The sequence below is a fragment of the Eubalaena glacialis genome, chromosome 8 (genome assembly GCF_028564815.1).
Source record: "Eubalaena glacialis isolate mEubGla1 chromosome 8, mEubGla1.1.hap2.+ XY, whole genome shotgun sequence".
Lineage (NCBI taxonomy): Eukaryota > Metazoa > Chordata > Mammalia > Artiodactyla > Balaenidae > Eubalaena > Eubalaena glacialis.
In genome coordinates this window covers 108046067-108058891 of record NC_083723.1, presented here as the reverse complement: position 1 = coordinate 108058891, position 12825 = coordinate 108046067, and the positions used below count along the sequence as shown (strand labels likewise).

General features: G+C 56.6%; 1 protein-coding gene across 3 annotated transcripts in view; it reads left to right on the top strand.

The window, feature by feature from the left end:
• PLXNA4 (plexin A4) overlaps positions 1-12825 on the top strand; it is a 447622-nt gene that overhangs the window by 361319 nt on the left and 73478 nt on the right. For all 3 annotated transcript variants that reach the window (XM_061198737.1, XM_061198736.1, XM_061198735.1), the window contains 3 exons: positions 3878-4078; positions 11200-11296; positions 11686-11876. In XM_061198737.1, the coding sequence (XP_061054720.1) occupies positions 3878-4078; positions 11200-11296; positions 11686-11876 (489 nt within the window). The remainder of the gene's footprint in view (positions 1-3877; positions 4079-11199; positions 11297-11685; positions 11877-12825) is intronic.

Genomic DNA, 12825 nt, shown 5'->3' with positions numbered 1-12825 from the left:
CCACGTGGCTGGCTGGCAAAGGTCCTGTCTCAGAGCACGCGGAACCTTCCAGAAGAGGGGACTGCCGTTAGATGAGCAGTGAACAGAACTGGGGCCTCCCTAGCCATTCCTGTTGTGTTGGGGCACTCAGAGCTGTTGAAATTGTTGGGCTCTGAAGCTTCACAGGGGTGGATAGGCTGGGCCATGGGAATTGATGGGTGTTTATGGAAAAGCACACAGAGGCAGGGGCAGGGGAGACGGATCCCTGGGAAACGAGGTAGGAAAAGGGAGTAGCTGAGGGACCAGGTGCAGCCTGAGCCAAGGGGGAAGGACGAGGAAAGAACAAACGTTTTTTGAGCACTTGCTCCCTCTGTGCCAGACGCGTTATACATGGTAGTTCATGGGCTCCCCCCAAATGACCCTGTAGAGGATGAGTTTTTAATCCCCGTTCGTAGTGAAGCCGAGCAATGTTTAGAATCCTTTCAAGACTCAAATTAGCAGGAGGAAGATGGACTTGCACTTATACGTATGGGATTCCCAAACCAGGTTCTTTCTAGTTAAGAAAGCGCAAAGGTGAGGACCACGGCCGAAGCGCTGGGAAACAGGGCCTCAGAGTCATGGAGAAACGTGGAAGTCACTCTGAAATTTCCTGCGAGCATCAGACTCAGAGGTGGTTTTGTACCTGGGATCTCAGCGTGAGGCTGGGCAGGGTCTGGAGAGATGGGGTGAGAGGAGGGGGCAGCACGGTGGCAATGGTCCCTTTATGCCTTGTTGTCTAGGGAAAAATTGCCATTTTACATTTCAGTTAGGAGGGACACGGGGGTCAGTCAGCAGCGCCACCAGAGGAAAATGGGCCCAGCCCAGCCCTGGGCCTCTCCAATTATTATTAATGAACTTAGTCTCAGAGTGGCCAACCTTTTTATATGCAAACTAGGCCATTATGGGGCCACTGGCAATCAGGACTCACTAGAGAACTCATAACAAGCCTCAGTGAGAATCTTACAGGGGAAGAGAGAGAGGCTTAGCTTCCATCCTGGACCAGAATCGGTCCAGCCCCCAGGCGAGGTTCCAGCCCACCACAGGAGGGTTTTGAAGCCCCCTGGCCCCCAGCTCCTCTCTGGGAAATCCTGGCCCACCATTGCATCCTAAGGTGGTCCTACTGCCAGTAGGAACTTGCCTGTTTCATTAAGAGGAGGAAAGATGGCGGGTTGGCATGGGAGTTCTTCAGCTGCCAGCACATCTGTTGACACTGAACCAATATTTTTCCTCTCCCTGGCTTGGTTTCTCCTTTGCAAAGTAGAAGGGATCCTTGGGTTGGTTCAGAGGACTCTCAGATTCAGACACCCTCAGTGTAGCATTCGTGAGCTGCCGTGTTTTCCCGTGGGACGTGGGGATGAGGGACCCCAGCTCTCCTGCTCTTACCCGCAGTGCAACCCTGGACGCAGCTCGTAGCAGGAGGCAAGGTCAGGCTGTGCGTGCTTTAGGAGAGGGACAGCTGCCAGGTCCTCGGGTGGAGGGAAGAGCGGGGTCAGGACTGGCCCGGCCCCTCTGGCTCACAGCGCCCCGCTTGTCATCCGTCTTCTCTCCTGAGTCCCCAACATCACACACCTCCCGCTCCAGCCCGAGCTTCGTCCTTTTCACAAAATCGCTCTTGTCTTCTGCGTGTCCCGAGTTCTCATCTTGCCAGAGCAGGAGGATGAGATGGCAGCAGAGGCAAGAGCACAGGATGGAGCTATAAGCTTCTCGCTCCACGTGGGACCTCAAGGTCCCTGGAGACCCACACGATCTAGAGCCTCAAGGCCACAGGCAGGGTTCAGGCCGTGTCCTCTGTCCCTTCCCCCTCCTGCTGGCCTGCCTCCCTGCTGCTCTTCTTTGTTTTATTTATTTTAAACTGCGTCAAAATACACATACCATAAAATGTACTATCTTAGCCAGTTTTAAGTGTACAGTTGAGTGGCAATAAGTATATACATTCACGTTGTTGTACAGCCATAACCACCATCCATCTCCAAAACTCTATTCATCTTTCCCAGCTGAAACTCTGCACCCATTAAACACTAATTCCCCCTTCTCTCGTGCTCCAGAAACCACTCTTCTACCTTCTGTCTCTATGAATGTGACTACCCTGGGTACCTCATATGAGTGGAATTGTGTGGTGTTTGTCCTATAGTGACTGGCGTATTTCACTCAGCATAATGTTTTCAAGATTCACCCATGACTTAGCGTGTGTTTAAATTCTCTTCCTTTTTAAGGCTGAATCATATTCCATTGCATGTATATATCACATTTTGCTTATCCATTCATCTGTGATGGCACCTCCGTTGCTTCCACCTTTTGGCTGTTGTGAGTACTGCTGCCCTGAGCATGGGCATCAGGTATCTCTTCGAGACCCTGCTTTCAGTTCTTTTGGATGCAAACCCAGAAGTGGAATTGCTGGGTCTGTTGCTCCCCGTCTAGCCGTTCTTAAGGATAAAGGCATGGATAGCCTGGAGGAGAGGAGGGCATTCATTTAATGGGCCTGGGGTGCTTCCCTAAAGCAAGGCTACAGGGTAATCGGGAAGAACAGAGGTGAGACCACCCAAATCATGGACTCAGGACTGGTTAGAGCTGAATGGGTCCTTGGATGCCACCCAATTGACAGATGAGGTAGCTGAGTCTCAAAGTGGGGATTGATGCGTGATGAGCTCAGGGTTCCACAGCTCGTCACAAGCTCAGCGGCCCTAGAGCTCTTCTCCCTCCAGCTTTCAGTGACCGAGGGGCTCATGTTTGTTTTCAGACCCGGGGGCGGGGGGGGACAGCCGCCGGGTGCCTGATTGCCTGGGGCCCCTCCCATCTGCCCTTCCCCTGGCCTCCTTTCTGCCTTACTTTGCTGGGGAAGAGGGCTGAGGTCAGGGGGGCCCCTGAGAGTCAGCAGTGAGCCCACGGGGCAGCGTCCTCACGAAGGATGTGTGAGCCATGCTTCTGTCCGTCAAACTGCCCAGAAGCCGTCTGTCTGGTGGGCATGCCCCAAACAGTGCCACAGGGGGAGGAATCTGGGGCTGGTGGGACCTGCCTGGCCCGGGGCCTCACTCCTGCCCAGGCCAAGGCTCTCTTCCACGCAGCTCCTGTGAATCCAGCCACACACCAGCTCCCACCTCCCAGCAGCGCAGAGCACCGTGCTCCTTATTTGACCCCATTCTCCCCCCCGCCCTCCCTGGACAGAGCTGATTGCCCCAGCGAAAAGGGGCCCAGTGATCATTTCCTCCATGCCTGAATGTGTTCAGGGGCCCCCCTTGGCTCGGGGGTGAACAGCTGGAGGGGACTCAGAGTATATCTGCTCTGTGGGGCATGTTCTTGGGGTCTGGCCATCCCCAGAGCTCAGTCAGAAGCTTCTGGATTTCAAAGGTCTCTGGGGCTCATTTCAGAACATTCCCAATGGAATGTCCTCCCACCCCCTCCAGACACATTCCAGAGCCTCGGCCCAGGGCTTTGTGTCACTGTGTAGCTGCTCACTTGGGCACCTCTGTCCCAGCTCTTGGCAGCCTGGAACTGAGGCAAAGGGGTCTTCAGCCCAAAGTGGGACAGGACGCCCAGCCAGCAGGGTCAGTCTGCTAGGGGAGGAGGGTGCTGAGAGGGGACCACCGGGAGTCTGGACCAGAGGGTCTGGAGCGCATTGAAAAAGAAGCTGAAGAGGCACGGGATGAGCTCTGTGAGGAGGGGCCTCGAGGTGGTGATGCCGGGACCCGGGTTGCTCAGTCTCACCGCCTCCTCCACGGTGGTCAGGGGTGGGCAGCAGTGCCGAGGGCCGTGCGTGGGGAGTCCTGGGGAGGGTGGAGTCTGAGAACATCTGGGTGACACCAGGGGCTCCCGCACCTTCGGTTTCCCGCTGCCCAACCTGAGTCTCACTGTCTGTCCCCAGGACTGCCCGCAGCTGCTGCGAGTGGACAAGATCCTGGTGCCCGTGGAGGTGATCAAGCCCATCACTCTCAAGGCCAAGAACCTCCCCCAGCCGCAGTCGGGGCAGCGCGGGTACGAGTGCGTCCTCAGCATCCAGGGCAGCGAGCAGAGGGTGCCCGCCCTGCGCTTCAACAGCTCCAGCGTGCAGTGCCAGAACACCTCTGTGAGTGCCCGCCCCGTGTCCCCACCCGCCGGGGCGCTCTCCTAGGGTCAGATCAGCTCCGCTCGGCAGGACTGCCCCAAACACCCACAGAACCGCTCAGCTCCCCCCGACGACTGCTTCCTCTAACCCTGCCAGCCCAGCCAAGTCCACCAAGTGCCTGCCTGTAGGTGTGGCCCTGTCGTGGTGACCCAACAGGGGCTGCGGTGCAAGGGGCTCTGGGGCCCGCCTTGGGGCTGCTGAGCGCTCCTTGTGGGCAGATATATTTACAGGGTGTGCCCATCCTCCTTCCTGAGAGCAGCTGTGGAAACCCTGGGTCCTGACTTCCTACCAGGGCTGCCTGGGGGCCTCATCTGAGCCCACAAAGGCGCACCTCGGCCTGTACAGCCACACAGAGGCTGTTTCCCAGCACACGAGGCTTCTGAGACAGACCAGCACCTGCAAAAGGAGCCTTGGAATAAGAAGGAGCCCCCCGGGGCTGTGCTGTGTAGATCCACACAAACCCTGCCCAGTATTTAGAAATCCAGGTTGGGTCCATGCTGGACCAACAATGGGTCGGCAGCCCCCTGCTGCCAACAGCCTTCGCCTGATCCCTGGTCGCCACTCAGTGTGCCCTAACTGCACCACCTGCCTGCCAGCTCCCCCGCTGGCCCTGCGGCCTTTCCAGCCCCGGCTCTGCTCTCCCTCCTTCTCTCTTTCTGGGCTATTTCTGTGCACCCAGATGCTCAGAGACTAACAGACTTAAAGACTCGTAACATTTTCAAGCTATGTGAAACCCACATTCTCCTTCACTGTACAGAGGAGAAACTGGAGGCCCAGAAGCAGGGGCAGGATTGGGTTTGTGGGGCTGAGAGTTATATAATTTGGGGGACCTTCTTTAAGAATGAAATACATCAATACAAATGATATATGCAGGCAGGCCTCAGGAAGGGCCGTGTGGGTGAGTACAGGGCCCTGAAGCTGACCCTGAGTCTCCATTGACTTCCAGGGTAACCCGCCCTTGCCCAGAGGGTAAGTGACATGCTCAAGGTCACACAGTTCATGAGTGGCAGGGTCAGGTCTGGGTCTGGGGTCTCCTCCTATACCACACTGCCTGCCGTCCATCCCTGTCATTGCTTCTGGGTACGTATAGGCAGTGACTGTATTTGGAGATGTGATGTGGGATCAGGAGAGTCCCGGACAAAGCTCTTCCTGGGAACACCCCACTCTTCCTGCAGGAAGCAATCTAGGGGTAAATGGAGCTCAGAGAGGCTCACATGCTGGCACAGGGTTGCTCAGCATTACAAGAACTGAGCTGGTGGCTGACCTCCCAACCTCTGAAACCCCAGATGTGTCCCCACCCCTCCCATGTCCACAACTCCCCCCTCCACTGGCGGCCAGGCTGTGTTGTAGATTTCTGTAGCACCCCACATTAAACCTGCAAGCAAAAGGGATATTAAACACCTCCTGCTTCCTCGTGAATCCTGAGACCAAGCAAACCAGCCCCAAGAGTCTGGCTCAAATGATTCTCCCCCAAATAAGGTAGTCCCGCGGGAAGAGTAAGTGTGAGTCCCACATCTGACTCAGCAGAAGGCTTGTAGGGATTTCAGGCCTCGGGAAAAACAGCCTCGTTTCCTCAGAGAAGCTGCCCCAGGGATCCAGGCCTCAGAGGTGTCAGGAGGGAGGACAGAGTCTGCGGCTTCTGAGTTCCCCCAAGAGAGGGGTGGGGACATCATGGGCCCTGTGCCTCGGCTGACTCTGTTGAATAGAGGAAGGTACCCCAGGTAACAGCTGGGCAGGTGAGGGCCAGGTCTCCTCCTCTGTGGTGCCCCCTCGGGGAGCCTAGTGCTGGCACGCTGGTCGGCACCAGTGGGACAGGGAAAGGCACTGCTGACTCCCAGCATGGGCGTCTGCTGGTCTGATGTTGAATTCTCAGGATCTAAGAAATCACCAGTCACACAGCTCCTTGTGTGGGAATTTCACATCCTGGAGCCTGATGTCCCAGGACATGATGGTCAAATCTGCTTCCGGTCCCTGGAGGCCCCAGGCCCTGGACAAGGGTCCACGGGGTCCTGCCCAATCAGTCAACCTCCAGGGTACATGGGCTTGGGTACCTCCAGTTCTGCTTCCAGGAGATTAGAGACACCAAAACCATGGTGGAAACATGACATTGGGGCTAGAGACCTGGAGCCCAAGGCTCTGACCGCCAAGGAGAGGACGTGACTTCTAAGCTCCCTGCCTGCACCCTGCTCTCCCCTGAGGAGTGGAGGAGGGCTTGCACTGAACTCTGGCCCCCTGGACTTGGGGATCCCCCAGAGGCCTCCCCACCCTCATGGACAGTTCTCAGTGCCTCCAGGGCCCTGCTTCCAAAGCAACTCAGCCAGCTCAGTCTACTCTGCCTGCCTGCATTTTTCACTTCAATACCCTAGTAAGAAAGGTGATGGGAATGTTTGTTTCTCTACCATTTTAAAGTCTTAGAAACTGAGGCAACAGGAGGTGTACCCCACAAAGAGTAGGTTCCAGGAGGGTCCCCTCTGCCTACCAGGACCTGCTGGAATCACACAGTTCAGGAGGGCTCAGCTCTGACCTCCCAAGAGCCTCTCTTTTCAGGGAGTCAGCGGGATCCCAGTTGAAATGCTGTTTGGACCAGGGTGCTGCTTGCTGTCAAGTGACTTCCTTAAAAAAATTTTGGGGTCATAATCAGGGGCAAGCCTCCCTTACCATAGTTATGGAAAACAACCAACGTACCATCAGGGCAGGAATAGACCTGAGAGAATATTTACTTGATCCTGTGACTGTGCTGGGCGTGGGCGAGTCTCTAAAGCCCAGAGAGGGCAAGTGACCAGCCCCAGGTCACACAGCAAGTAAGTAGCAAATTCAGAACTTTAACCCAGTTTCATAACACACCCCCTAATCAAAGGTTAGGCCAAAACCAGCAACTGAGCACTTTATAGCAGGGTCTGATCTGCCACAGAGAGGATGGTGGAAGAAGAGTTACTGTTGTTTCACTTCCTAAATGACCTCTCTGGAATGGGGGGAGGAGGAGAGAAGGATCCAACAGAGAAATCAACCCCGCCCACCCACCCTTGATTTTTGATGGCAGAGGAGGTCTCAGAGGAGAGCAGAGAAGGAAAAGAGAGACGCAGAAGCCTTCTGCATGGGGTGACACAGAGCTGGGTGGACAGGCAGGTCACTTCCAGCCGACTCTTTGGGGACAGGCCCTGGGCCAATCACTGTAGCCCTCGGGGGCCTGTTGGCAGAGAACAGGGCAGCTCACAGGCAGCAGTTGGAGGAGGGTTAGAAGCAACTGTGGGTATCGCGGCCTCCTTTAGACAGAGGCTCCAGGAGATGTCAAGTGCTGCTAAAAATAGTGCCCAGTCCCGCCCCTCAGTCACTGGCAATCACGGGAGTCAGTGGGCTGCAGGGGGCAGCCGGCCGGCTGCAGTGCCGGCCATGACGCCCTAGGGCTCTAGGCCCATCTTCCACCGACCCACAGTGGCCCCATGGTTTCTCGTGGTGCCCCAATTTACTGCATGCAAAACAAGGACAGGGAGACCGATAGGGGGTAAATTTTCCCCCTTCCCGCTTTACTGGAACACAGCTGGGAATGGGTCTGCTGAGCCTCTGGGGTCCTGGAGATGGACACAGCATACACTGGTGTCTTAAGTTGGTGATAGAATGATAGAACTTTCCAGCAAAATATCTCAGACAAGGGAATGGTTGGAGGGAAGAAAGTCCAAATTATGCAGAGGTCTTCTCTTTGCTCTAGAAGGTAGGGAAACTGAGGTTCACTCTTTCCCCAGGTGATGAGCAACGTCGTCCAAGAGCTGGGCCACGATGAGCCAGACCTTGACTGAGACACTTAACCTCCTGGCCCATAGGAGCCTGAAACACTCTTCCCCCAGCTCTGGGCTTTGTGCGGATTAACTGCCCACTGATCACAGAGAGCTATATAAATGCTAAGTGGAGCAGAGGTGGGGAGTGGTCGGGGGATGCGAGCCAGTGGTCCAGGGCCCCCAGCAGTCTGCCCCTCCCCCTGCTGAATGCAGGTCAAGGGGGAGAGAGGGCATCTCCAGGAAGGAGCGTGACCTCCCTAGAGGCCAAGGGGTTGGTGGGCAACACCGGGGTTAATGATTTCTGTAATATTTTAGAATTGAGATCTCAGGAATGGGGAGGAGAAAGAGGAAGCAATGCCCAGCATATATGATCCTTAAAGCCTTTTTTATTTTTCCTTCAAAAAGAAAATGCGTGCACACACCGCACATCCGAACACATAAGTGTTCTCATATGCATCCATCTCCATATGTACCAAGTGTCTCGCGCAGAAACACTCAATAAGTGCTGCTATTATTATTCCACATAAACATAAACACAGGGAACACAGGTATATTTTTGCACAGCATCCCCAAGTGTACACACATAGATTCAAATACACAGTAATATTTAGGTGCTCATTCTCTGCAACAGGCACTGTGCCCAGAGCATCGGATGGTTATCTGGACCCTCCCAACAATCCCATGAGGTACGCACTGCGTGTAATTCCCACTTTACACGTGGGGAGTCTGAGATTCGGATCCTCTGCCCACATTCACACAGCCAGTCACTGCGGAGCCCCTACACGGCAGTCCACGTGTGTGCCCGTGTGTGCTCACATGCACACGCACATCTGAACGCATAGATCCTACGGATGTGCACAGACCTCTTCTCACTTCAGCACGCATGCGAAGACATTCATGCACGCAGACACTCCCATGCATATGTGGGCGCTGTGTCTTGCCTTGCTCTCTGGGGGATCTCAGGTCCTTCCTGAGAGGGGCCTGAAGGTTCTCTTGATCTTCGGCCATCACGCCCCTGGTCGCTGCCTGCTGCTTCCACTTTGGGTCCTGGACAGACCCAGACCTGAGAGGCAGGAGCCTGGCTTCGATGCCAATTTAGGCACCACCAGCATCCCTCCTAGAGGTCGGAGCAGCCTGACACTGGCCCTTGCCACCTTTCCCCCACTGGGGCCTTGGAGGAAGGGGACGGGAAGGATGGGGGCAGTGGAGCTTGGCTAGAGGAGGAAATGGGAAGGGGCGTCTGGAAAGGGCTCTCCCCCCGCCCGCCCTACACACTTCCCCCTTGGCTGTCCTCTGTCTCCCTGCTGCTAGCAGATGGCAAGGAGCAGCGATTCTCTAACTTTAGCAGCACCAGACTCAGAGTACCTAATTGGAAATGCTCCTGTCTCCAGAGATTCCAATTCGGCAGGTCTGGGTGGGGCCCTGGAATCTGCATTTAGTAGACCTCATTCCCCACCCCCATGACTCTGATGAAGGTGGTCCATAGACCACCATGAGAGGGGAAGAGGTTTTTTTTGAGAAAACTCACGACGACTTGGAACGACCCACCCAGACGCAAAAAACTTAATCTCTGGGGAGTTGGCTAGTGGGCTACGTGGCAAAAAGCTTATGAGTCCCCAGCTGAGTTATGGGATGATCAAAAAAAATTCTCCAGTGTTGTTTCTGCAGGGGTAGGGAGCTTTGCTTTATTCTATGGCTCAGCCCAGACCCTGGCCTTGGCCCAGGTGTCAAAGATCTCGAGGGAGATTATACGAGAGTGTGGATGGTGCAGTGCAAACCACCGCCATTGTGGGACAAACACCGCATGTGGCTCCCTGGCCTGGGCGTCATCACCAGGGAGTTAGTGAAAAATTCTGGTGTGCTAGGTTAGAGCCCGAAGAAGGCTGGACACACACCCTACTTATGTTTCTGTAGGAGGACAGCGTCCCAGCATGCTCATGACGGAGCACGTTCTGTCACTCAGGAATATAGGGCAATTTCCCAGGTTAAGATGACAACATCTCCTTTAGAAGCCCCTACGGATAAGCTACAGAGGCAGAGGCCCTGAGACCCTCCACAGCCGGTGCATTCCCGAGTTCCTGTGCTGCCCTCCCCTCAGTGAAGGAGGGAACATCAGCGGCCTGACACAACAGCCGCGAACATCCCCACGGCCCAGCCCCACCAAGCTTAAACGCTGCATTAAAAGAGCCCACTGGCTCTGCAGACACAGCTTCAGACCAAGTCTCCTGGACTGAACTCTTCCAACAAATCGCCCATCCTCAGCCCCTCCTCTGCAGAAAACCTGTCTCAGCTCTGCTCCTCCATCGCACCCCCTGTGGTGGGCAGAATCTAGTGGAATAATGAGAAAATCATCAGGTAGGATTTGGAGAAGCTGCCCAGGGCAGGTTCCAAGCTCCTGCTGCCTGCCCTCCTTCCCCGGGGATAGAGAATGCCTGCTGTCAGAAGGCAGATGGGGGCTGGCCTACTGGGGGCTGCCTGAGAGGTACCTCCCACTTCACCCCCTGCCCCCCTTAGCACCACAGTCCCATGGGATGGACCCAGCTGGGTGGAACATTAGAGGAGAGCTCGGCAGGGAAGCAGGGCCCAGAGGCCTAGAGGCAGCTCCCTGCCGCCCCACCATGGGCAGCCGTGGAGCTGGGGCCCCTGCTCTGTCTTGGAGCCTCTGGAGTCTTGACCCAGATTCCCAGGTTTGTGCCCTAGGGTGACCTCAGGATTTCCCACCTCACCTCTGAGCTCTCACCCAGTCCTCTTCTCTGTTAACCCTCAGCCTCTCATCCCCTGAAGGGTGCCGCTCCTTCATTGCTTCCCCTTTGCAACCACTCTCCCGGCCTGCAAATTGATCAGGCTTGGCCAGGTCTCCGGTAAAGCACCCACCTCCCCTGAACATGTCCTAGAAATTAAAGCTCCCAAATCACATCGAGGACTGGCAGGTTCCCCTGGGCAGCCAGGGCGGGGGCAGGTTCCTCTCTCATTAACCTCCAGGGGAGAGCCCAGCTGGCAGGAACAGGCCTCCACAGCAGGTGGCCAAGCCACTTGCGCAAATCTGCTCCGTGAACCCACATTCCAAATGGGTGTCCCCCCAGGCCTGGCATCTCCCCGCCTTAGCTTCTTGACCCCCTGTTCTGGTCCCCTGAGATGTGCCTCCCCACCCTGCCCACCCATGCTTATGTGTGCTTACACACACATGCACGCACAGTCTTGGCCTGCCTTTGACCCCGTGCACTCTTGCGGACACCAGGCCGAACACTGGGTCCTCCCTAGAAATCTCTGTGACCCAGCTTTCTCCTTTCCTTCCGGTCCCGGCTGCAGTATTCCTACGAAGGGATGGAGATCAACAACCTGCCGGTGAAGCTGACGGTTGTGTGGAACGGGCACTTCAACATTGATAACCCAGCTCAGAATAAAGGTGCGGAAGGAGGGCCCGGGGAGGCGGGGGAGGGAGGGGCAGCTCCCATTGGTGGGCAGTGCCATTCCGTCCCCCACCCAAGCCAAGCCCGCTCTCCGCGCCTCGCCAGCACCCTCACTGCTCTGTGACTGCTCGGTGCAGGGAGATGTCTCCTGGGAGTACAGTGGGGGGAGCAGAACGGGCTGGAAGGAGGGCCCCAGAGACTGAGGGAGACTCCGCCTCCCAGCCGCGATCCTCTGTTCAGGCTTCCCCTGCATCCAAAGGGCGGGGGCGACAAGGCTGCCTCACGTCCCATCATCCAGGCCAGCACTGCCCTCCTGCTCCTCACTCCCGGGCCCCTCCCAGCCCCCTGCCCCCACCTCCAAGCCCCCCTTGCCCTTTGCCCACAGTTCACCTCTATAAGTGCGGCGCCATGCGTGAGAGCTGCGGGCTGTGCCTCAAGGCGGACCCGGACTTCGAATGCGGCTGGTGCCAGGGCCAGGGCCAGTGTACCCTCCGGCAGCACTGCCCCATCCACGAGAGCCACTGGCTGGAGCTGTCGGGCACCAACAGCAAGTGCACGAATCCCCGCATCACCGAGGTGAGCCGTGGGCCGCTGGGCCCGCTCTGGGCCGCTGAGCCCTGTCCTGCCACGGGCGGGGCCCTGAGAGCCATGGCTGGCGTGGTGTCCGTAACCCCCGTGACCACCAGGTGCCCAGCTGGCTGCGGGCATCCTCATTTCCCTGCAAATCCGTAGCAGCTTTAGGCTTGGCTCAGGGGCCCTTCCCTCATCAAGGGAGGTCGAGAGCAGAGAGGGTTCGACTGCCCTATGGAGTCTCCGTGTGAGCTGTGTCCGAAAGGACTCGCGGTCCTCGACACCCCTTCCTTGTCTCCAAGAGTCCTGGTGGCAAGGCCATGAAGCTCCATCAGCTGCAGCCTCATTAAGCAGTCAGCCTGTGAGGGGAGGCTGCCTGGGGGTCAAGGGCATGGAGCCCAGCCCCGGAGAGGTGGAGCAGGTCAAAGTGGAGAGGCCTCGGGACTCACACGAAGCCAGACCTAAGCTGTAAAATGGCAGAAACGGACCAGGAGCACAGTTCGGGAGGACAGAGGGGACACGGGCCGTGGAACAAGGAGCCGTGAGGGGCAGGGCAGGGCTAAAGATGCAGACAGTGGGATCACAGAGAACAGCGTTTGAATCCCAGCTCCATTTGCTAATCCCAAGTAATTGTTGGGTCCCCTGGGACTACTTCATCTCTATCCCCAGGCCTCAGCTTCCTCACCCGTGCCCTGGGTCGAAGCGTCCCTCACAGGGGAGTGACAGGGATTACATGAGCGAATCCATGCAAGATGCCTGGCTGCATGCCCAGCCCGTGGGGATCTCATCACCCTCCTCCTCCTCGTTCATCACCGACATTGTTAAAATCATTTTTAAATCGCGTGTCTAAGCCCATCACTGCCCTGGTGTCTTCACCTCCACACTCCCGGCACGAAGACCCTCTAAGGTACCCCGCACCCGGGCTGGAATCCCTTGCTCCTCTCATAAAATAAGG